This window comes from Grus americana, chromosome 1 (genome assembly GCF_028858705.1).
Source record: "Grus americana isolate bGruAme1 chromosome 1, bGruAme1.mat, whole genome shotgun sequence".
NCBI classification, from domain to species: domain Eukaryota; kingdom Metazoa; phylum Chordata; class Aves; order Gruiformes; family Gruidae; genus Grus; species Grus americana.
This window is the reverse complement of record NC_072852.1, coordinates 33,977,846-34,003,918: the sequence shown is the minus strand read 5'-3', so window position 1 is coordinate 34,003,918 and position 26,073 is coordinate 33,977,846. Positions and strand designations below refer to the sequence as shown.

General features: G+C 37.4%; 1 protein-coding gene across 6 annotated transcripts in view; it reads left to right on the top strand.

Moving 5' to 3' along the window:
* The window catches only part of ADAMTS20 (ADAM metallopeptidase with thrombospondin type 1 motif 20), a 104,490-nt gene that overhangs the window by 34,839 nt on the left and 43,578 nt on the right, over positions 1–26,073 (top strand). For 5 of the 6 annotated variants that reach the window (XR_008574670.1, XR_008574671.1, XM_054809978.1 and 2 more), the window contains 12 exons: positions 321–425; positions 10,491–10,636; positions 13,086–13,267; positions 13,364–13,500; positions 14,645–14,762; positions 19,105–19,200; positions 20,458–20,624; positions 20,734–20,863; positions 21,985–22,111; positions 22,778–22,988; positions 23,526–23,690; positions 24,390–24,554. Coding sequence is in view for 4 of the 6 variants with exons in the window: in XM_054809978.1 (XP_054665953.1) it covers positions 321–425; positions 10,491–10,636; positions 13,086–13,267; positions 13,364–13,500; positions 14,645–14,762; positions 19,105–19,200; positions 20,458–20,624; positions 20,734–20,863; positions 21,985–22,111; positions 22,778–22,988; positions 23,526–23,690; positions 24,390–24,554 (1,749 nt within the window). In the remaining 2 variants the exon portion in view is untranslated. The remainder of the gene's footprint in view (positions 1–320; positions 426–10,490; positions 10,637–13,085; positions 13,268–13,363; positions 13,501–14,644; positions 14,763–19,104; positions 19,201–20,457; positions 20,625–20,733; positions 20,864–21,984; positions 22,112–22,777; positions 22,989–23,525; positions 23,691–24,389; positions 24,555–26,073) is intronic. The other variant, XM_054809970.1, reaches the window with a different exon arrangement.

The window sequence follows — 26,073 nt, the reverse complement described above, 5'->3', positions numbered from 1 at the left end:
AGAGTCTTTTTCTGGGGATTATATGCAAACTGTGCTGCATAGTATCAACCATAACCTCTTACACACTTTTATTAAATTTTCTACTCAATTAGGAAGTGGAGTTATCTATTCCTTCTAATGGGTTCAGTTAGAAATATTTCACATTCCTGCCTGGCCTTAAGCAAAATCCATTTTATTTTTGTGGGGTTTTATCTGTGAAAAAAGGTGGTACTAACAGCAAACACTAAGCCCACATAGTATGAGAAAACAATACAAATATCCCAACTAATGTCTAAAATGGTGTTACAGGTAGAACAAAAGTAATCTTATTTTCTTTTTAGAAACAATGCAAACGCTTATGGTGCACAAGCACAGAAGGTGTTCACAAGGGTTGTCGTACTCAGCACATGCCTTTGGCTGATGGAACAGTTTGTGGTGTGGGAATGGTAAGCCTTCGTTTGTTTCTTGGTACTTATATATGGCAGAATTGTTGATGTAGATAAGAAAGGCCAGTGCTTGCTCTGTGGCAATACTGCACCTGTAGCGTACTGATTGTGTGAACGGTATCTACCTGACTTTACCTGCAGTTTCTCTTAGTTCTGTAATGTGGTGACATAAATAGGATAAATTATCTGTTCAGAATAATTATAACAGTTTACAGATAAACTTGGTTAAAAATAGGCGGAGGACCTCAGAGGAAAGTTGCCATCTTTCCTTCTGTTTGAAAGTTGGGATTTTTCTTATCAGTAGTGTTCCAAAGTTTAATTTCCTGGAAACAAGACATCCCAAATGTTTGTCTTGTTGAGGCTGTTTCACTGAACCAGAACAAATGAAGTATGAGTGACTTCTTAGATACAGGAGTACACTTTTTTGGAAAGAGAGAGTCTTTGGATTAGAATCCTGGTTTCAATAGATATTTGTGCATTGTATCTGTTTCAGACAAAATATGAAAGCATGGATCAGTACCTCTTCACCTACTCCACTAGGTGCCTTAACCACACATAACTCACACTCATATACTGTCTTGCCTGTTGTAAAGTAATTCAGGATACTTGGATCTGTTCAGTGCTAAAACCAAGGAACTCTCTTTTCACTTATACCCTAATGTGTAGGACTCTGCCTGGCTGTATGAGGTATGGATTGAATGCTTTGACACACAAAAAAAGAAGAAATGGAAGCTGGACTTCCTATGCCCTGCTCATTGGTCTATTTGGTAAAGAATGTTTGGGTGATGAGAGTGCAGCTCGCTACTTCCTCATCTGGCAGGTTGTTTTTGAGTGCAGATCTTGATCCTGTATCCTCTGAGGATATAACCTGTCTTGGGCTGTCCATAAGGGTTATGAGTGTCTAATTAGTAGATATAGTCAAGGCACTTGCAGAACCTTGATAGAAACAGAAGTAGTAGTGGAGGTTGGCTGAATCCAGAGTTACCAGTGAAGATTTGAGGGGTTTAGTTTTGGATTTGTATGTAGTTTGGGAAGTGAGCAGAAATTAGCACTTGAGTTCTTTGCTGATTGAGTCTTTGGCTTCTCTGTGTCTCAGTTCACCACCAGCAAATAGAAGTATTTTCTTACCTGTCAGGGGATTGTGAAAATAAGTATTTCAGAGATTTTTGACATGCTTAGATATGACAGTGGTTATCTTAAGTATGGCTGGTTTATTATGTTGAACTACTTTTAATAGTAGTGTGCTTTGGCAGCTTCAGGGGCTGTGGGAGCAATGGTAATTTTTTATCTTTTGATAGTTTAATGGGTTCAAAGATGATTAAAGAAATATCTGGTCTAATTTGTGTGTATAATAGGCTGCTACATTTCACTCAGTTATTACTAAATTTTCCCCAATAACTTTTGATCTTTACAGATCGATTTGGTGGTTTTTTTTTTTCTTTTTCTGTATTTGGTAAGACAGTAGCAGTGAGGGATTCGAAAATACTGTCTTAATGGATAACAATTTAGTGGGCAAACTGTCTCAAATGGTTTCTTTCCCTCTTGCAAGATTAGGAAAAGTTATTTGATGGTTGCAATGGAAGCTTTGCTTGATTAAATCCTGTACATGTGGTTAGTGTTATAATGTTTAACTCATTTTCCAGTCAGTCACTGATCAGAAAGGAAGTTCATCTTTATGTAAACTTCATGTGTAATCTTTAGTTCCATTGACTTGACTCTAATTTGCCAACATCAGAGAATTCTTTTATTTAAGAATACAAAAACCTATTTTATGCAATTACTGCAGTGAAACTAGTTTTCTCTAGGAAGTGAAGAGCTAATTATAGTCATTACCTCTGAAAGAGGTAAGAAAGAACAGCAATTAATCTGACAACTTGTCATCTGTTCCTGTCTAAGGGACAGCTCCTTTCAAGCTCAGTCAGCAAGTTTTGTTGATGTTAATGGGAATAAGACACAGGGACTAATAATTGTAGTTAATATTTGCTGGCAACCTAAATAAATTTATATTTGGCATTTGCAGCATTATTGCTGTGATGAATACAGAAAAGATCCATTTAAGGCACTTGTAATTTTAGTATCAACTTTTTAAGCTTGAATTTGGCACGTGAGTTTATTTTCACAGTAATCTTTAGTTTTTCTTCAGGTTATGTGTCTGATTGGTAGTTCTTGCTCTATGGACTACTCTAACAGTCCTTGTATCTTTCCTTTCCCAAAATACAAAATACAAATATAATACTATCAGAGACTCTCAAATGAATAAACAAACAGCTTTTCCTGAGTGCCTGCACTTCCTAATTTTCTTGCCATATGCAATCTATCAGCATGCACACATTTTGAAAGAAAATTATGTTTTGTATGTCTTAAGGTGCACACAGCTGTAGAGCTCAGTGACTTCTTAGTATATATAATATTAGTAGGTATGGGTAGCATTTTCTCAAAACATTAAAGGGAAAATGCTGCCTAACATTTCAGTGTCTTACAGAGAATAAAGAAAATATTTTCTTGGGAATTTGAGCATTTCCCATATTAATTCTATAGAGTTAATATTGTTAATTATCTAGAATTAATATTACTAAAACAGAAAACTTCAGTTTGCTGTCTAGTCAAATTTCTCTGAGGTGATCAAACTGTACTTTGTTCATCCTACAGTTACCTGCAAAAATGAATTATATGTGTTTGTTGAGCCTTTGTTGCAGTATCTGAAAACTTCTCTTCTCTTTTTATACATTCTGAGTGCTTAGGTATGACAGTAGCCTTTAAGTAGCAATTCTGCTGTGTCTGAGAACAGTTTCTCACTCCATTGATATTCATGTTACGTCTCATCACTTCAGATGCTTTTTCTTTGCCTATTTGGCTTCACAAAGATTCATGGGAGGTCTAAGCTTCTGCTAGCTTTTCTAACATCACACAGACCTTCCCTGAAGCAGATGATGCAGCCTTTAAATTATTTGGCCTGATTGATATTTCAGAGACAAAATGATAGTAAATATACCTAGACATACCATATGTAAACATTTCCTAGTTTTGCAGTGGTGAATTTCTACACACCATAGGACTGTACTAGTCATTGCTTGAAAGTGTTTCTGCGGGTTTTTTTGAAAGAGGTATTATTAAATACAAAGGTGTTAATTTCTGGTCTTCCTAAATCCAGTTATATGATATAACCAGAATATAAAGTCTTTATTAAAATGTTATTTTTATTGTGTAATGAGGCACAATGGCATGAAAAATATTAAATACTTAATGCTTTTTCATGTCTCGTCTGTGTAACCAAAGTTACCATGGGATTACCTTCAGAATTAAGAACTATGCCATATGATTAGGTGGAGGTAGCCTGCTCACTGGATGCCACAATGAGTTTCCTATATACAGGTGTAATTTTTGTTGCTATGGTATAAACTATATGTTTTTAATTTAAAACATAATAAATCACAATAAGGAAAGTATTTATATGCTGCATTGAGGACCAAGATACCAGAGGAGGTATTAGAAGATGTATGAGAGAGTTATTTTCTATTAGGACAGAAACTGGAATGCTTTAACTGGCCTGGTTTCTTTCACTTAACTGTCATAATTCCTGTTGCCATCACATTCCAGATAGGAACTAATTTGATGGATGTTTAGGAAATGGGAATGACTTAGTAGATCTTTTTGCCCCGCTTCCTCTTAGGTTTTCTTGTTGCATTCTAGTCAGAAGTTTCTTTGTGCTTTGAAATTTCTGCAGACTAGCAAGCTCTCAGTATTGTCTGTTTGGATTATATTTACAATTGCTTACTTTTCTTTTACTATCAGTTTCTTCTATTTTTTGGGAGACAAGTCTGTTCAAGGGTTTCTGTAGTGAGGAATTTACTTGCATTTGTACTCTGGGATAGTACAAAAGATTTCTCCTCACCTTGAGCATAGGAAGCTTTGGTTGGGGTTTTTTTTCCCTTTCTTTGTGAAATTCCAAAAAAAAGAAGCGAGTTTGGGGAGTGATTCGGCTTTTAGCATGGTGAATATCCTTGTTCAGATTAAAAAGAACCAAACACAAAAAACCCCCCAACAAAACACTAACAACTAATAATGTTAGTAGGTAGAATCCCTAGATTCACTGGATTTGTTCATAATTCTAAATCTACAGGGTACCAGTTTTCACAGTGTGGTTGATGTAATTCACAGGAAATACTTAATCCCATTTTATGGTGGACCTAATTAAAAGGAGTACTAAGCTAGTAGTATTATGGAAAAGAAATGTCTACACTATTATGTGTAACCAAATTGGTTACAAGCCAACTGATACACAAACTCTCCTTACACAAATCCATCTCCAACTCACATCTGGCTCAGAATCATGACTTCTGTATAATGAAGTCATGCAGTTTTTAGCAGTGTAGTTTACATGATATTCCAGTAATGGTAACTCACCTCTTGGAGTTGGTGATGCACATCTGTGCCAAAAAACCCACCTCCAAAGAAGAATAGTTGGTGAAGGAATTTATCTTTTAGGAGTGGCGTTCTCAGAACAAGAGGGTTTTTTGCTATGAAAATAACAGCAAAAATACCCAATAAAGTGTCTTTTTTTTTTTTTTGAGATGCTCAGAAGGTTGCACTCTGCTCTTTCCTGGATTCCTGAGCAGTATACAAATATGCCCATATTCCATTGATTCCTTAGACATTAGAAGGGAGAGGTAGAAGGTAGCTCTGTGGTTCTGACCCAAACTTTTCCATGTCCTGGAGCTGTTCCAGTGTTCTACATAATGGTAGTTTGCTACTTAAACACCACTGAAAAAACAAATGTCAGAGAAGTCTGGAAAAAGCTCTTTAACAGCAAGATGGAATCCACATGATACAAATAAGTTTGATTGTAAAGCATGTGCTTTGTGTGTGTGAGAGAAATGGTTATTACTTTTATTCATTCTAGATAATATATTGTATATTAAGCTAGTGTCTCTAAAAATATCTAGAATAGCTATTGAATAAATTAAGATTTCGTCCTAGTCCCTTTATAGCCACGTAAGGAGAGGGATACAGGAACAATTGAATATGTGGATGCAGACCAAGACAGGATTGCTTTGATCAGTACAAGAAGTACCAGTCACTGATTCTGAGGTATGTTTGCTGTTCTTCAGTTGTAGGTTACTACCCATGTATTGATTTCTTTTAAAAATTATTGCACTGCTTGACTACCTCATTAATGTTATACATGAAGATAGTTAATCTGAAAGAATAATTCATTATATGTACATATATATGTAAAGTAAGTATAAAAAATTCAGATGGATTTTAACAGACTTGGATGATGGGGGATATGCTAACCATCTGGGAAGCAGAAGATCATCTTCTGAACTGTAAAAACAGAGTAAAATATATTTAAGGTCTCAAACCAAGAATTTTTGTGATAAAGTGGGATTTTTGTAAAATACGTTTATGATGAGATGTGGTTCCAGAAAAAATAAAAGTTTTTTGTGGGAATATTTCAAGGGAGAAATAAAGTATGTAGATTTCTTGCAAGAAACAGATTGAAAATGTTGAAAAAATTACTAAAATATTGTGGGGTTTGTTGGTAATTAATGTCATCTGAGTAATAAATGTAGGCTTGTCTGAGAATCCATGCTACAGAGATAGAGACCTGAGATACTATAGTTAGAACTTCAGTTAGACGTTTCTCTAAGCTCCATTTCTTCAATTTTATAAAGTCATTTTACTAACTGCTCTAATTTCACTGTTGTTATATGCTCTAGGCTCCACTTCTCATCTTGGTTCCTTGAGCAACATGCTTTCTTGATTGTGTGTAGTGTAGGAAGAAGCCAGAGAGCAGACATAGGTCTAATGTGCAGCAAAACGTTTCCTTACATCCACTTGCAACAGACAAGGCAGAGGGAGGTCTGTAGCAGTACATTCATTGAAGGGAATGAATGGGAACATCCCGTAGAGATAAATACACCCAGAAACAACAGCTCTGAGGTTTGTGGACTTTGACATTCACCTGAGTGGGTGTTCTTATCTTCACTCCCTGCTCATGGAGTTATGTGCTGAATCTATGTAACTTCTAAGATTCATACTCCTTTCCCAGCTCTATGTGATTGGAATCTACTTTGTGACAGTTTGTGCTCAGACCTCACCTACAGGCCAGGAGCTGTATATTGAACTGGTCTTGTGCTGCAGCACAGTGTTTAGCGTTTATCTGTTTTGCGCTGCCAGCTATGCCCATTTTCCTTTCATGCAATCAATCCACTACAACTTTCTCTTCCTGTGCTATTCACTGGCTCATAGTCATTCTCAGGGCACTGTCTAGATATCAGGAGTGAAGAAATCATATTTTATAAGGCAAAAACAAATCAGAACAATAGAACTGGATATTTGGAAGACAAAATACAGACCATCATGTCCACTTCTGCAATGGTTTGTCCTTTTAATTTTCTCCTCATACTTGTCTTCAGTGCTCAGTCATCTTCTGCAAGGCTACATGTGGCTCTAACGCATGAAACTGTCCTCATACACCGAGCATCGGTGTTTCAATATTTGCCCCAAGATCTTCAAAAACCATGTGTATCTCTGGGAGTAGTCTGGAAAATACAGGCAGTAAGAGTGAACTTGGAGTCCTTTTCCTGCTGTGGGTCATACCAGTCTGTGTATGAAGTACTTGATTTCAGAAGAGCTCTAGTCCTGTTCTGTGTGCATCTGTCACTCTCCTTGATTAGTTGAAATCGAGCATAGCCTGGCAATTAACACTTTAACAATTTCTTTCAAAATTGCTTTCCTGGAAATTAGCAAGTTCAATAAGCTATGGGATAAGTTGAATACCTAAAATCAGTTTATCAAATCAGTTTAATCCGTAGGCAAGAGTCAAACTTCTTACTATAAGCAGGTGATTAATAAATGCAAATCTGGGTACCTGTAGGTTCATTGATCCCAAATTTGAACCATTAACCCTCCCTCTCATTTCTGAAGATATAATAATTACATGCGGATTTGGGTCAGAATTTCTGCCTTTTTGACAAAACCCCAACTGTTGACCTTAGCTAGAGAAGAGTTGCTGTAACCAGTATGTTCGGAATTACAAGTGATACCCACTTTACAGGAGGCATACATTATATTTGCCATAACAAATGTAAGGAAAAAAATGTGAGCAAATACGTTTAAGTTTATGAAAGTTCTGTGCATCATAGTATTCTCAGTGAAGCAATGATACAAGCAAGCACAGAGGAACATCTGGAATGCGTCTGGTGCCGGAGTTTTCTACTGTGACTTCATCACGTTGCTTCTGTAGGAATGCAGCAGAGTAATAGCTGAGACAAGTTTGTTGAATAAGCTATTAAAATCCCAGATGTGAACATGTGCTTTGCATTTTTATGGATCAAAATAATGCTGTTGTGGGTATAAAATTTCATTTTACAACTCTGTCTTTTCCTGAAATCTCCCTTCAAGTTACCGTAAATGTGTTTGTGGGTGGAAGAAGAACCTAAACTCTAGGTCACTGTCCCATATTTGGATGCAGTATTAATTTTGTAAAGTGGGATTTAGAATCTTCAACCTATAGTAGTAAAAATTATTTCCTAAGATGCTAATGACAGATCTTGGAAAGGCAAGATCTTAATGTTTCCTTGTATTTACCTTTTACATAGTTTTATATAGTGCAGCCATCTTTTATTTCTACGTACTAGATGCTAGATACTAGAAGGTTTGGGTACAAAGGTACCCTAAAGGTATCTTGGAAAAACTAATAAAAACTAACAGTAAGCACTGCAGTGAGAAAATCATGTGTGGATACACAGTGAAATAATGGTGTCTTTTTGGTGTTAAGTTAAAGCATTAGTCTTAACATCAAGCAAGTGATGATCCGGCCAATTTACTGGATCATTTAAATGATTGTATGACAAGATAGATCTAGCTTTTGTTCTGTATTTGCTTTGGTCTTGAAAATCACCTTGAATGGTCATATTCTAGAGGAAGCATTCAGGGCTTATTATTAAGTCCCATGTGCAAGAGTCAGTGTGATGAAGAATTATACAAGCAGGCAATTTTATCACCAAGTTGGATTAGGAACTCAGGCAGAACTCAGAAAGGAGAATCTGATTGTGTGACAAATTCCTGTTTTGAGAGCAAAATGATTGTTAGCATATTAGCATAAGTATCAATACGCTAATTAGGAAAAACTTACTTCTAAGAATTATTTTATGCAGTGATACAAACACTGAACAACATTTGAGTTTTGTGTCATTCACGTGTATTCATAAAGATTGCACACATAATTTCTCGGTATTCAGCAAAATTTATGTTAATTTATAGTTCCTACAATAAATTTGTAACATAATAACTCTTGAGAAATTCTATGCAATGTTTAAATTAATTTTTAAAAGGAGTAGAATCACAGAATTATTTTATCTTCTGTGTATCAGAGGTTCTTAAACTGTTTTATGTGCCAGAAACTTTAGTTACCAAAGCCCTTCTAGACTTTAAGGTAATTCGAACCTGGTTTGTATCACAGACAGCAGAGACGCAAAACCTAAGCTTCCGAAATAACAAGCAATTGAGTTGATATAATCTGTTCTGATGATTCTAATGGCTGATCCATGTATGTACTGCAGGGAATGATGGAATAAGCCACTCCCTGTCAATGTAACTAGGAGAAGCCCTCCTGACAACAAACCTAATGATCAGTCTAATCCTGAGTCATCTAAAATAATGAATTCTCTCTATTGTGTATGAGCACTGACCCCATGTAGTCCCTCTTGCCCAGTGTATTGTCTCCAGATGTGGGCAGTCTTTGATGGTTCAGAGGGTGTTTGGAGTCAAGGACAAAGTTGAGGACATGTTATCCACATAGAAGTCAGCAGGAAATGTAGTGCTGACATTATAGTACCTTGTAAATATTCTATTTTAGTATTTGCACTCTTCCACCGTGTTGTGATCAAATATACCACTTGGGATTTCTAAACTGTAGAAGTGAATCAGAATTCCAACTGCCATAAGTCATCAGTAGGATTAGTGCTGGTAATTCCTGCAGGTTCTTTGGGAAAAGTCACACATGCACCAGTCATTCTCATTTAGACTTTTTAGTTGTGTACTTTTTGAGTAATCACTGACGTGGACAAATATTTGCGGAGTCAGGGACTTAGATAATAAATACTTAGAAGCAAGGGACTGATCACTTGGTTCTTCTGAAAAAATAATAGTTACAACTTTCTATAATTACCAACAGTTTACAGATATGGGGTGGTGAAGTCTGATAACTGACATGACCTCAACAGAATAGTCTTGCAGTCTTTGTCATCTTAATAATGTAAATCCCAGCAGATGAAATGAAAATTTATGTAAGTTTGTAGTTCAAAATAGGTAGTTCTTTTAGCAGGAATAAAATCTGAAGTAACACAATAGACATTGCAATGTAGTATCTTGCTCTAAGAATTATTATTTCTTTAAATATTAATTCAGTTTTAATGGCAATAGTAAATTTGTTAAATTAGTAGTCAATATAAAATTATAGTAAAATATAAATAAATAAAAATATAAAATATTTTACACCTATTGTTATAGGTGTGAAAGCTGGAGTTTAAACTTGAATCTATAGCATCATCTTGCTTTAGCATAACCAAGGTCTTAAATGCGTGAAAATTTGTGTGCTTTTCCCAAACAATCCCACCAGCTTTTTTAGCTTTTGGGATGCTCAAAGCACCCTGAATTTCTTGGTGATTTATCATCATACCTTTTCACTTTTAGTATCAGCATGAATTTGCAAATTAAGCTGGAAGATTCTCATACATATGAGACAACTGTAAATCTGGTTTTGAAGTTTGTGTGTGTAAACATATCAGGAATTCAAGATCAGGATTTTGAGATTCTTATATAGGCATTTGAATAAAGTGACAAGACCTAAAGATATATTCAGCATCCAGAAGCTTTCATAGACAGCAAAGAACTCTAAACGGTGTTTTTGAAAATATGACTACTGGGTAAGATATCTTAAAGGAATTTGAACATTTTAGAAAATGTGCAGACCCAGATTTAGAGCAGTGAGCTCTTTCTGTGCCTAAAATATACAGTAACCTTTTGCTTGACTTATTTTTTTTTTTGTCAACTGTACAGCACTGCCGCCATGGAATTTGTGTGAGCAGAGAAATGGAGACGCGTCCTGTAGATGGAGAATGGGGACCATGGGGACCTTATAGCTCATGTTCAAGAACTTGTGGAGGTGGAATCAAGAGCACCACCAGGCTGTGTAATAGACCAGAGTATGGGGGTTTTTTATTGTGTTTTACATTAGGTCATATTGAAGATATTATGACATAATGGATTGGTTCGAAACAAAATGAAGTTATTGTGGGTTGCACAAACTAGGTCAAAGCACTAATTAAAAAAAATGCATGTTTCAGCCATGTTTGAAAAGAGAGAGAAGTCTACAGACTCTAATATGCAGAGAACTTTTATGTTACTCTTGTCTCTCAACAGCATCATTCATATTTATAGATATTCCTGAAGACTTATTTTGGCAGGGTCTTTTTTTCTAGCTTTACAGTAAATGCTGAGGGTTTCTTTAAATATTGAGATGCTCTCTTTGGAGGAAAAGCTTGTGGTGGGTTGACCCTGGCTGGAGGCCAGGTGCCCACCAGAGCCGCTCTCTCACTCCCCTCATTCACTAGACAGAGGGGAAAAGGTATAACGAAACGCTTGTGGGTCGAGATAAGGACAGGGAGAGATCACTCACTAATTATTGTCACGAGCAAAACAGACCGAACTTAGAGAGGGAATTCATCTAATTTATTACTAGGCAAAACAGAGTAGAGGAATGAGAAAATGAAATCAACTCTTAAAACACTTCCCCCCACCCCTCCCATCTTCCCAGGCTCAACTTCACTCCCGGCTTCAACCTCCTCCCCCCTCAGTGGCACAGGGGGATGGGGAATGGGGGTTACGGTCAGTTCATCACACAGTGTTTCTGCCGCTTCTTCATCCTCAGGGGGAGGACTCCTCTCATCGTTCCCCTGCTCCAGCATGGAGTCCCTCTCACGGGGTGCAGACCTTCAGGAGCAAACTGCTCCAGCGTGGGGTGCCCCACGGGGTCACAAGTCCTGCCAGCAAACCTGCCCTGGCGTGGGCTCCCCTCTTCACGGGTCCACTGGTCCAGCCTGGAACTTGCTCTAAGTGTGGGCTTCCCACGGGTCACAGCCTCCTTCAGGTGCCTCCACCTGCTCCAGCGTGGGGTCCTCCACGGGATGCAGGTGGAATCTCTACACCCCCTCATCCTTCCTCCATGGGCTGCAGGGGGACAGCCTGCTTCACCATGGCCTTCACCACGGGCTGCAGGGGGATCTCTGCTCCGGCGCCTGGAGCACCTCCTGCCCCTCCTTCTGCACTGACCTTGGTGTCTGCAGAGTTTCTTACATCTTCTCACTCCTCTCTCCAGCTGCAAAAGCTCTCTCTCTCTAAGTGTTTTTCTTCTTCTTAACTATGTTATCACAGAGGCGCTGATTGGCTTGGCCTTGGCCAGCGGCGGGCCCGTCTTAGAGCTGGCTGGCATTGGCTCTATCAGACACAGGGGGAGCTTCTAGCAGCTTCTCACAGAAGCCACCCCTGTAGCCCCCCCACTACCAAAACCTTGCCACGCAAACCCAACACAAAGCTGCAAAAAGAAATAGATGTATTCCCTCGTAATCTTTTTAGTGAAACACTTGATTTGCTTTGACTTAAGGCTTTTTCACGACATTACTGCAAGTAACACACACAAGGAACACTGGTTACAGCAGAGTCATTTACAACTTACCTGTATAATGAGAAGCTTCCATTGACTGAATAATTTAATGTGGGTTTCATTCTCTGTAATAAAATGAATGAAAACTTTACCCATAACTTCTCCAGAAGCAGAACCATAGCAGCAGCCTGGGTAGTTTCAGGGTTTTTCTAGAAAGTCATGTCATCTTGATATTATCAGTGGGATAAATGAACCTCAATGAAATGACCCCAGGTTTTTTTCTTTTCTCTGATGAGTAAGGCGCGGTAGACTAGATTCCCATTAGATATGTCTCTCTCAGTCTATAGTAACTGATAGTATCAATATGCCATTGATACATTCTTTTTTTCCTCCCCAAGAACCTACTAATACTGAATTATTTTGTAACAGGGTTTATAACAGTTAAATGTATTTTAGACTTTACAGTAAATGGGGCGTTTTCTGCAATTTGCCCTTTTTAGTTCTTTTGATCCCCAAACTAAAACTGATACTAGGACTACAGAAAAGAGTGTCAGCTCCTATCTCTGTCTTCTTTCTTTGTTACTGTGTAAAATAATAATTTCAAATTGCTGAGGGAGGTGCTGCTTCTGTAAAAATAGGGCTGTAATCTCAGCTGAATTGATAAAAGCATTAAAGTTAATAATGCTTTTCCCCAGGCAAAATAATTATGACCATAAGAGAAATAAGAATGTAATAGTCATTAATAAACATCAGTAGCTTGATTACCACCTACCTCAGCAGTAGTATTTTCGATGGACTTTTTATTTTCTTCCCTTTGGTATAAATGTACGCACAGTACAATAGGAGGAAAGAGTGGGGGGGGGGAAGTCAGTAACAGATGGCAGAACGCTGTGTGAGATTTTCCCCTTTAGATCAGTGGCTCAAGCCACTTTTCATGGAAAAACAGCAATTTTAGAAACTGAGTGTGTTTTTCATTTACCTTCTTGCACTAGACCAAGAAATGGAGGAAAGTACTGTGTTGGCCGCAGGATGAAATTTCGATCGTGTAATACTGATTCATGTCCGAAAGGCAAAAAAGATTTCCGGGAGCAACAGTGCTCTGAATTTGATGGCAAACACTTTAATATCAACGGTCTTACATCTGCTGTTCGCTGGCTTCCAAAATACAGTGGTAGTAAGTAATTATAATTTTTTTCAATTAATGAAATAAAAATGTTTCTTTAATTAAAGTTTTAAAACAGACAAGAAACCTGTTGGATTTTCTTTCCAGTTTCTATGAAAGATCGCTGTAAACTTTTTTGCCGAGTTTCTGGAACAACTTCCTACTATCAGCTGAAGGACAGAGTTGCTGATGGTACTCCCTGTGGAGCAGAAACCAATGACCTTTGTGTTCAAGGCTTATGCAGGGTATTTAAATCTAAACTTATTAATTATTAAAATAAATTTTAACAGATGGTAAAGTAGATATTAAATATTAATCCAAATAACCATTACTGAAAATATGTAAAGCAAGATGTTTTTAATTTACTTAAGTTAATTTTAATCCCTACCAAATTAAAGATTTGGAAATGGAGGCAATTAAATGAAGAACGTAGAGTTGAATCTGAAGACCCACAGTCTTTCCTCATTAAGCCTCATATGCGAAAGAGTTAATATTGTCCAAGTGAGCAGACAGAAACTAATACAAAATTGGAATAAAGGGAGGAAAGAAGCATGCTGTGTGTTTATTGCTGTCATGTTTCTGCTATCAAAGAAGTAAAAACGTAGAAAATCCAAGGATAGACAGATTATGTATTTATTATTTCCTTGCAAAATCAGGAGGAACTGACCCTTGAAAGGGATCGTTTCAGCATTCTTTGCTTAATAGCAATTATGGAAGTGCCACAAGATTTTGTGAGGAGAAGCAAGGTTATAACAACTCAAGACTTTTTTGTCAAGCTCAGGTTGTTTTGCTGATTGCAGTGAAACTGAATGAATTCAGGATGAGGAGAAAATATAGCCTTTTTTATAGTGATGAATCAAGAGGAAAGAGGAAATGCCAGACAATTATCCTGTATATCATAATTTAAAAAAAGGAAGTTTAAGTAAAGATACATAAACAAAAACTGTGCTTATCCTAGTTTAACCAGCATAGTCTACGTGTATTCCTTTGCTTCTTTTGCAGTAATGACAGACTTTAAAAGATTTGATGACCGTGTACACATGCATACTGCTTTTAGGATTCCAAGGCTTTTTAATGTAAATATAACTTAAAATTTATACACTATGTTGATTTTTTTAATACAAAGTCTTTACATACTGTTATGTATTCTTATACAGTTCTTGACATACTAAGTGTATTTGGATTGTACATTCTTAGTACAACAGCACTATTGTGTTTTGCCCTTACATCACAGCTCCCAAAAACATAAAAGGCTTTTCATGAATTCCCAAGGAAGACCAGATATATACAGTGAATAAGAATATTTTTGGGGAGTGGGAAGCTTGCATTGTTTGTTTTCGTTGTTTTCCATTGGGCTGAGTGACACAGGGGTATTGTATTCTTTTGTAGCAAGCAGGCTGTGATCACGTTTTGAATTCCAAGGCAAGGAGAGACAAATGTGGAATCTGTGGTGGTGATAATTCTTCATGTAAGACTCTTGCAGGTACTTTCAACAGTGCTCATTATGGTATGTTTGGGTTTTTTTTTAAATCTTAATGCACATGTCAGTATGGCTTAGAAATTATGTTTTACATTTGAGGAAGTGGGATTTCAGTGTATGTTCTTTAGGGCCTCTGTCAACAAAAAAGATATCTGATTTTCAGTCATGCGTGCCCTTTGAAGGATGCAGAGGCAAACACTGTGACATGCTAACCCATTCAAGGATGAAAAAATCAACCTACTCTAAGGTCAAAGCAAAAGACACAAATAAAAGATACAATGAGGGTAAAAGTACTTTTAAAGGAAGAATGCTTCCTGCTTTGCACTTTGCATTCCCTCCTCTGAAACTATGCAGCTGAAGGACTTACTCCAACATCTCCTTTTGGTTGTGTAAAGAGATAGCAAGAAGTCTGTGGTGTGAGCAGCTGATGAGGTTCCTTTTTTCCTGTAGTGAAAAAGATAGTCTGCGAAACGTGAGCCTTCTCTTCCAGAGAATATGGGCAGCAACATTTATGTTTTTTCCTCTTCATTGGCATGTAGTGAATGAGAAACTTCTGAATAATCTTGGTAATTTCTATGTCTTTGATTTAGTTTCTCTAATAGAGCTATTGATAGTTCTATACTTTCTGGGAAGTATGGAGAGACTATTCTATGTGTGTAGCAGTGCAGTGAAGTAGTTAGAGTGTAGAACATAGGGACAGAAGTCTCCAGGTTAATATCAGATTCCTAAAGGCTCCTTCATGCCACTTCACTGGTTGAAAGAGACCACAGGCGAAGTGAAAATGATACCTGGAGAGCTGCCAAATAGGATCTTCGTAGAACAAAGGAATTGCTGGTTGAAGAGGAGTGTATGCCCCATATCCTGTTGGATATTTTTTTTTCCTGGCAGAGGGCTTGCGCCAAGTAAAAGTACCAAAAAACTTAAAGGTGGGATACAGCTACCCTTCCAATACAAATACATGTAACTTTTCTTGTGTCCTGAGAAGTTGGAAGAAGACACAATCAGCTATTAGAGACTGGCTTTCTGAACATGTGGTCACAACACTGAAGGAAAAGAATGTATTATTTTGATAATTCTGAGTAAAGGACTGTTTTTGTTTTCCACCAGTATGAAAGATCTCTTTGCTTATAGGTAGCACATGAATTCTGTCACAAATACGTTTGATACAAGTGACCTGAAGCTGCCATTTATACAAGTATGATTGAGACTGTTGTTCTCTGCTGGTTATCAGCTTTGCATTGTCACAGACCTATTTGCTTCTAAGTAAAGCTGGAGGGAAAAAAACCCAATACATTTTGGGATGGGGATAACCTTGATTTATTATTTCAGTTTTATACTTAGTTGAATGTTTTAAATTATGTTTGAATTCTCAGAATTACAGCATGTAAAAGATGATACTGAATTATACTGCTGGACATTATGCCAAACATTTGGGATTATCACTCAGGTGTGCTCAAGTAGGAATGCAGCAATGCAAACAAGAGGTTGTAGCTAGCTGATCACTAAAACTTCAGTGCCTATGGGAGACCTATAGCATCTGTAGGCTAATGGCTGAAAACATTGTCTGAGGAAATGTTCTTTTCCAAAAAACTTGTGAGTTAGGATCACAAGATAAGTACGCCAAAGTTGGTGCACTGAATCTTTTTCTTTTAATTTCACCTGATCTCCTTCCATACTGACACGGGTCATTGTACTAAGGCAGAATTTGAAATTAGACAAAAGCAGCCTGTGGAGTGTGCCTCTATTCATGCAGTGATAGTGGTGTCACCAAGTGTTTAAACAGTAGTGAAACAACCATCAGAAATTCATTACAGTGAAATACTAATTTATTTAGCTCCCAATGTAGGAAATGGTAATGTAATTATGTACACATAATAATTATGTGGGCTATTATTATTGCATCAAATTAGAGTGTCTGAGGATTTCCTGGAAAATGGTCATTTTCAGTGTGTTAGTACATGATCTATTCTCCTGTGTATCCTTGACAACGTGCTCTGCAGTTTTGTTTATAGTTTCCTTTCATATTTTGTCTTCTGTCATTCTATTACCACAAGGTCTTCAGTATGTGAGATGAAGGGCTTTTCTGAGTGTGCTTTGCTTTTCTTCCCAATATGTTGGAAGATTGCAGTGTATTTTTATCCAGAGCATGCAGCGTGTCAATTTGCAATTGCAGTGCTGCCCCCAGCTGGTAAATGTGATGGACCTGTGATTAGATTAAATCTTTATTTAAATGCATGGCATAGTTTTGATAGATTAAAAGCACTGGGAAGTTAATGAATTATGAAATTGAAAAGGATATTGCCATTTAAATGTTTATCCATAGAGGTGAGTCAACTAACTAAAGTTAAATCACAGCAAGACTGTTAAACACAGCAAAATCAGTGGAAAAGTTAGCAAAGATTTTATTAATGATTCGGATTACGTGTTTGTGTTTATTATTTGTTTCCAATGTTTACCATACTCAGCTTTTCTTAGACATAAGAATCCCTTTGAATTTGTGATTAGCATCTGTGAGAAACAGCTTTTTTTTTTTTTTTTTTGTTAACCTAAGCATAGGTGCAGAGCGACAGTTCTAAAAAGTAGATCTTGATGCACCTTATTTTGCTACCTTATGACAAGGTGTGGTGGGTTGACCCTGGCTGGAGGCCAGGTGCCCACCAGAGCCGCTCTCTCACTCCCCTCATTCACTAGACAGAGGAGAAAAGGTATAACGAAATGCTTGTAGGTCGAGATAAGGACAGGGAGAGATCACTCACTAATTGTTGTCACGAGCAAAACAGACCGAACTGAGAGAGGGAATTCATCTAATTTATTACTAGGCAAAACAGAGTAGAGGAATAAGAAATGAAATCAACTCTTAAAACACCTCCCCCCACCCCTCCCATCTTCCCAGGCTCAACTTCACTCCCGGCTTCAACCTTCCCCCCCTCAGTGGCACAGGGGGACGGGGAATGGGGGTTACGGTCAGTTCATCACACAGTGTTTCTGCCGCTTCTTCATCCTCAGGGGGAGGACTCCTCTCATCGTTCCCCTGCTCCAGCATGGAGTCCCTCTCACGGGGTGCAGACCTTCAGGAGCAAACTGCTCCAGCGTGGGGTGCCCCACGGGGTCACAAGTCCTGCCAGCAAACCTGCCCTGGCGTGGGCTCCCCTCTTCACAGGTCCACTGGTCCAGCCTGGAACTTGCTCCAGCGTGGGCTTCCCATGGGGCCACAGCCTCCTTCAGGTGTCTCCACCTGCTCTGGCGTGGGGTCTTCCACAGGCTGCAGGTGGAATCTCTACACCCCCTCATCCTTCCACCATGGGGCTGCAGGGGGACAGCCTGCCTCACCATGGTCTTCACCACGGGCTGCAGGGGGATCTGTGCTCTGGCGCCTGGAGCACCTCCTGCCCCTCCATCTGCACTGACCTTGGTGTCTGCAGAGTTTCTTACATCTTCTCACTCCTCTCTCCAGCTGCAAAAGCTCTCTCTCTCTAAGTGTTTTTCTTCTTCTTAACTATGTTATCACAGAGGCGCTGATTGGCTTGGCCTTGGCCAGCGGCGGGTCCGTCTTGGAGCCGGCTGGCATTGGCTCTATCAGACACAGGGGGAGCTTCTAGCAGCTTCTCACAGAAGCCACCCCTGTAGCCCCCCCACTACCAAAACCTTGCCATGCAAACTCAACACACAAGGCTACCGTAATAGTAGTTGGAGGTATTACAGGAAACAGTGACTCATTTGTGAAGCATTTGTATTTTGAAGGGAGCACGGTAGGGTAAGAGTTTAAGTAGCAGAATGTGGATCAAGCATGGCTCGTTAATCTGATACATCTAGCTATGTATATAGCAACACTGCAATATTTGGGTATTTAGGACTTGTTCTTCAGAGTGCTGTTGTGCAATACTCTTGTGAGATAGAGAAAAGCTCACCCAATTGTATAAACAGGGAGTGGAGCTATTTCATGTTATTCAGACTAGCATAAAAGTTTTGTGGTTAAATTGTGAGGAGCCACAGTGATTCCTGAGTCCCACTTGGTATACTTGACTGCTTTCTAGAGTGCTGCTCTCTCGAGATTTTTCTGAGCAGGTTGAACTCATGCTGTTGGTAAAGAATTGAATTCACATTTCTGAACACAGGAATGAATTTTAATGAGTTACGAAAGTAAAAGTTCAGTTCAACTGGTTAAAAAACAAAACGAAACCCAACAACAAAGAAAGTTAATATGCATGAAGATATTCACATTTCCTTCCTAAAACATGAGGGCATTCAGCAGTGATTGTCACTTGTGCACTGTGTGGTTTTGTGAATAAATCTACTTAAACATATGCTCACATTTACTAGTATTTGACTGGTTTTGTTTATAATTAATTTGTGAATAATTACATTGCAGGTTACAATGTTGTAGTAAATATTCCCAAAGGAGCAACAAACATTGATATTCAGCAGCACAGCTACTCAGGGAAACCAGAAGATGACAACTACCTTGGTAAAATCCTTCTGCGTATAACAGTGATGGATAGTTTTTGTGCTCTTGCCAGAGGTCCACTCTAGACCTATATTATCAGAAATCTGATAAAGTCTTTAGAGCAAATATATAATTACATTGTATCATCGTTTGCCTGAGTCTTTCTGTAGATAGTAGTTTTCATAAAAATGAGTGAGACATTGTTAGGTTTCTAATTCTTAAATGTGTGTGTTCATTTGTCAGAGTATAGGAATTATAGCACATTGCATCATTTTGTCAAATTTTACTTTGTTGTGGCAATGTTAATTAAAGCTCCACAAGTGAATTCAGGAATAATGCAGGTATTTGTGGTTTTAAATCTTGGAAGCATACACTTTGTTTACAAACAAAGCAATCTGATCTTCAGCAAACTCATCAGTTGTCTCACATTTCACTTTTTCTGTCATGTCTGAGTATAAAGATCACATGTTGATAGATTTCCAAGTGTGTGAGAGGAATGAAGAATTCATAAGCACATTGTACTTTTCACAGTACTTACGTTATAGCTGAAGTGCCTGAGAGAATATTGGTGCATGTTTTCTTTCCGTCTTTTCTACCATTACCATCCTACTCAACAAACTTCAGAGTTTTCAAAATGTTTTCCTTGCCACCCGTTGCCCTGTTGTTGCACATGCATCTCACAGGACACAGAAACAACCCTAACCCCCGACACCAGCTACCATCCGAAATGTAGGAATGCCTGAATAGCATGACTTTTTACTAAAAATTTTACTTTATTTTTAAATTTAATTTTAATGTGTTATTCATCTTTGCTATTGTAATTTGGTTGTAATATTAAATTATTGTTATAAATGCTTAATAATTTACTTTTATTTTAAAGTTTACTTTTAAAAGCCATTTCACTAGAAGTAGCTCTAGCAAATACAAGAATGTGGGCTGTAGAATAGGCCAGAAATACAGATAATTATTGTTTCCTTCTACAGTAGCAGAACCTAACCAAATTTAAGTGACGACTGCAGTCAACCCTTCAGCAGAACAAATATTATTAAAGTTGTGTTGTAATGCAGAGAAAAACCCATGACAACTGCTCAGGTGAAAGTTACTGATGGTTAGGATTGAATTAATGTATCCAACAGTTTCTAATGCAACTTTAAAGTATTACACGTGGACTAAAGTAGAGCTAAGTGTTGATGAGAAGATATATTATTAAGAGTTTTTATTGATAGAACCTTTTAATTAAATACATGCTTTATTTCCAATATTTTATTTTACTTATAGCTTTATCTGATATTCATGGAAATTTTATCTTGAATGGAAATTTTGTTGTAAGCATGTCAAAAAGAGAAATCAATATACAAGGAGCCATTTTTGAGTACAGTGGTTCAAACAATACGATAGAACGAATTAACAGCACTGATAGAATCGAAGAAGAGCTAACTTTACAGGTGCATGTTTACTTTTTTCATAAGTTTGAAAATTTGCTACGTGATCATTATGTTCATAATTTTATGTTCAAATTCACTGAAAAACAGCTATCATTTTATCTCAATTAAGGTTTTGTGTGTAGGGAATTTATACAACCCTGATGTGCGTTATTCATTCAATATCCCAATAGAAGACAGAAGTGATCTATTTACATGGGATCCTTATGGACCCTGGCAAGACTGCAGCAGGATGTGCCAAGGTACTGTAAATTCTTTTGTCACCACAACCAAACACCTGATGGCATTTAGGAAGGGACTGGTCTTAAGCACTCAGATTTTTTACCCCTACTTGTAAGGCAGAAACTCAGCACTCTCAGTAAACTTTAGGTGTACAAAGCCTTTAAGGGCAGAATGGCTTCTGATTTTGTTTTGCTCTTTACAGTATTATGCAATGCAATTCTATATTCAAAACTGCATTTGTGTTCCTTTCTTTTGTAGCCATAGGAGCAGTTTATAAAAAATAAAAAGTTGAATCAAGTCTAATGCATCCTTAGAAAGCAGTATTGTATATCTACTACTATGTATTAGGCTTCCATTATCCTATTTCCAGATGGTCACTGATTTGTCTTGTTTCTTTCATATATATTTATTTGTCTCTTTTGGTTATCTGCTACATGGGGTGAAGCTATTTAACAATTGTTATTTATTTTACAGTTTTTTAACTGTTCTTCTATAGGCCATTCCAGTGTAAAAATAAAACCACAATACGTATGAAGTGTATATCAAAAGTGTACATACACAGATTTTTGATAGGTACTCCTATTAGCAGGTGCTAGAAATGCCTGTAGATACATGATGGTGAGATTCTTCTGGTTTTGAGTCAGGCTGTAGACATGCTTATATGCTAGAGAAGCAAAGTATCTGTCAGCTGTGGTACTTCTCCTAGCACTCCAGATCTTTTACATTCCCTGTGATCAAATTTTCTGCTGCTTTAAAGAAAAGGATCACAACCTCTGAGTTAACATGGTGATGTGAAAATTTGGTAATCAGCGAAGGACAGGTGTGATGCATTTGGAATACTTAACCTGATGAGTAAATGAACTATTGGACTATAGAAATTTTGTAGTTTTCTGGAAGTTCATACCCTCATGAGACCACTGTAGTACAGCTGGGAGATGGCAGGGGTGACTGGAACAAGGTTGTTCTCCACCTGGAATGTAGTCAGCTGCACAAAGCAGCATGTTTGTGCAGAATCTGCTGTGTACAACTAGTGTTAAGGCAGTATCTCAGTTAAATTCCTAAATGACGAATGGAATCCATTTGTGTAAAAAGGCACTCCTATTTTAGCCCTTTGGTCACTTTTTTTTGGTTCCTTTTCAAGGTATTCGAAGAAGAAGAATGACATGCATACATAAAAGTGATCGTGTGGTGGTGTCCGATCAAAGATGTGAACTTATACCCACAGTACCAGAAGTGTTTGAGGAGTGTAATACAGAGTGTGAATTAAGGTGAAAAGAGGTTCCTAACTGATGGAGCTATTGTGCTTTTACATATTTTTGTTGATAGAGATTGAAACAATGTAATTCAGATTGATTTATCCTCTGTCCCTCCACCCCTCTATACTTCCCTCATCCCTCCTGTCTCTCCCTCCTTTCCTCAAATCTACTGGTATAAATGTACATTATGTTCACACCTCTGAATCCAAGTAGAACTAGCGTATTTTTCTAATTTTTATTGGTAAAGTACCGAGTCTTTTGTTAGGATTTGAATCTGTTCTATATATCCTGGTGCAAAAACTTGTATTGCTGGGCAGAATTATACCCACAACTGGAACTAATTTGAAACAGACTTTTGTGTTTGCACTCCAAGAAAGCCCACGCTGAAGTGTTCAGAGGATGAACAGTTAGAATTATAGCTTACATTTTTCAAAGTCACCTAGGAGATTAAGACAAAGATCCTTTCAATTTAAAAAGATGTTTTTAAGCCTATGAGTCAAATTCTTTTATATTGCTTTGAAAATTCCAGTGATAACATAGATTTTACAGGGTTTTTTTTTCCCTGTAATGCTATCTGTATTTACATGACAATTCCTGGTACATTCTCTGAGTGCTTTATTCACCGTGGTCTTATTTTTTAACACCTAGTTAGCTTTCTATAACAGTTTATCCTTGTAGGTGGCACCATGTTGGCAAAAGCGACTGCACGGCGAAGTGTGGCCCAGGGTATCGGTCTGTAGAGATCCACTGCATGAAGTACTCTATTTCGAAAGGACTCAGTGCTCCAGTGGATGATAAGTACTGTGCTGATCAGCAGAAACCACCAACCAGAGAGCCCTGCCATGGTGACTGTATGTTAACGAGTTGGCACTACACAGAATGGTCAGAGGTACAAATAATTCAAAACCTTATAATTGTACCATTATAGTTCTGGTTAGTGTTCATATCAAATTTTTATTTCTATATCTTTTTTTTTTAGTTTAACTAAAAGAAAATAATGTTTGACAAATACAGAGTTGTAGGGGAGCTACTACCAATCTTTATATTTCAACAGCTTCCTCATATTTTTGGGAGAAACTGTAGCTAAATTGTTTGAAGCTTGGTTTTAGAAGTCAGCAGAGAAGATCTGATGGTTAAAGGTGTATATTTTATATACAGTCTTAGTAATTTAGTTCTGAGAGTATTTTGGAGAAAAGGAATAAGTACAATTTCAGCTTTAATCTTCATTAAAGAGTTTTATCTTGGAACCACTAAACACAGTGCCAGATTTATCTCACGTGAACATATTAGCAGCCTGTGGATTAAATGTAGGATACATTTGTCTAACACAATCATTAATGTCTTTCACCTTTAAGACCGACAGTGTATTTTGACCTGGTTTTATCATGTTGTGTTTCCTGTTTATTATATTGTCTGTACACTGCAGTGTTCCAGGAGCTGTGAAAGAGGTGTCAGAACCAGAGAAGCTTTTTGTATGAACAATTTGGGTCGTCATCTTCCTGACAGAGAATGCCAGGAACTTCCAAGAGTTGTAACCCAGAGTTGCAATGAATTCTTATGTCCAAGCTGGTTTGTTAGTGAGTGGAGCGAGGTAATGAACCATGTAAAACTTAAGATGCCTTTGATCCTGGTCATGGATGTTAAGCTAAGCTGCTTTAAGTGTTTGGGTTTTTTTTGTTCTGGCTTTTTTGGGGCACATGATAATAAAAATTCTGAAGTCCTAGGATTTGGCTGATATACATCCCATATGTACAAATTGTGTGAGAACTTCTGAAAAACACACTTAGAATTTGTTTTTCTCTGAAATTTCATTACCTTAAAATGAGGTAGTGTAGTTAATCTGTCTACGGTAATATGCATGCCTTCCTTTTTTATGAAGCAATGAGAACCATCTAGCCAACTGAAGAACAGAACTATATCTGTTTTATTATAGATTGTGTGGGTATAAAAGAATCATGGAGAGTTTAAACATTTTTCCTGTGAAGGCTGTGATATGTGCACTCATTTTAAACAAGTATTCTTTATTCTAATGGAAATAAATTATCTATACATTGTTCTCAAGTTTTTGTAGCTTTAGAAACTTAATAGTGATTCCTTTGTTTTAGCATTTGGGTGGATGTTTACGGGAAATGGAGAGTTCATAAAAGTGAACTAGTTTTGTTGGACTTCCATTCATAGAATATTTTTGTTATTTATGTGATCCTTAAAATCCAACAGATTACTAAAAGAAAGTGAAGCCATTAGTGCAGATTCATGTCTTTACAGACTGATGACCCTGATAATTTTACAGTGTCCAGTGACATGTGGCAAAGGAACGAAGCATCGTCAAGTGTGGTGCCAACTTAATGATGAACAACTGAGAGATGATTTCTGTAATCCAAATGATAGACCAGAATCAATAATGCTGTGTGAACTTCATGAATGTGCATCTTGGCAAGTAGGGCCTTGGGGATCAGTGAGTATATTAACAATTCCTTACTTCTTGTTTTCTAGTTCAGACTATGAGTGATCACAAAACAATGTCTTTTAAACATTTTAATTGGATCTTAAGCAGTTACTGTAGTTGAATTGATTCACGTGTGTGTTTGCTCCTATTGGCTATCCACCCTGTAATTTAGGAACACCAACATATAACTTAAATGCCTAAAATAGGCATCGACCCTGAGCCTTAATATCAAAGATACTTTTACACATGAATGTGTTACATCTCCAGAATAATGAAAATGTAGATAGCAAACTGTTCAGATGAACGTGACAAGTAAAAGACCAATTATTTGTAGGTGCATGGGCATATTTAAGTGTTAGCTTTAATTAAGATCATAGAAGTGTATATGCTAATAATAGGAGGCAAAAGGACTTAGTATTTTATTGTTATGTTTTGTTTTGACCTTCAGTGATAAAAGACCTGCTATCTCTTTATGTGAAAGTACTGTTGAAAAATATGACCCTGTGTGTAATGATGCTCAGCTACTGTATACCAGAGTGGCTTCAAAATTCTGGAGAAAGTGAATTAATTTGTGAAGGAAATTTTTGTCACCAAATAGATGAGAATTAATTAAAAAATAAGAAGGAACTCAATTTCATTCAGCTTTCATAAGATCAGGTTACTCAAACCAACAGAAGTGTTGGATTATTCATTGTTTCTTGGATGTTATTGAGAATTTATAACTGAATAGCAGCTGATATTTATTTTTTTATATATAATCTGTTAGTAAAATACAGAATAAATATACTTTTGGAAATTAAGTATATTTTTTAACTTAAACATTTCTTTAGTATGCAACTTTCCTCATGCAATATTTTTTCACATTAGAGATAACTGCACTGTTGTCTAATATAATGTTGAATTTGTTTTGAGTAATCTTTTGATCACAAGGTGCTGGCTTTCCATTCCTACAAGCTAAATGCAAAAACAAAATAAAAAAATAACTCCGTCCCATGATATAATTCTTCCGAATAAAAAAAATCACTGCATATGGCCTTGTTGGAATAGCTTGTACAAGCAATTTACTACTCCATGTCACTGGAGCAGAGCTTTCCATTGCAGTTTTTCCACTATACCATCTGGTAATAGCTATTCACGATCTGGGTTTTTACCAGTATTTGTGCTTGAACCACAACATTTATAGGCTGTTGTTTATGTCATAATATTTTCAGCCATCTAACATTTTAGGTACCTTCTTTGAGCGTGCTCTTGTCAAACTCTGTAGTGAAGGGGAAGACATTTAACAGCTGCAGCTAGTGATTCATTTGGAAGCCACCTCTTACTCTCTCCCCCTACACTTCCTCTACCCCAGTTTTTATTGGTGAGCATGACATTATATAGCATGGATTGTCCCTTTGATCAGTTCAGGTCAGCTGTCCTGGCTGTGTTCCCTCCCAATCTCCTGCCCACCTCCAGCCTACTCACTGCAGGGAGTAGAGGGGGAAAAAGAGAAAGCCTTTATCCTGCACAAGCACTGTTCAGCAATAGC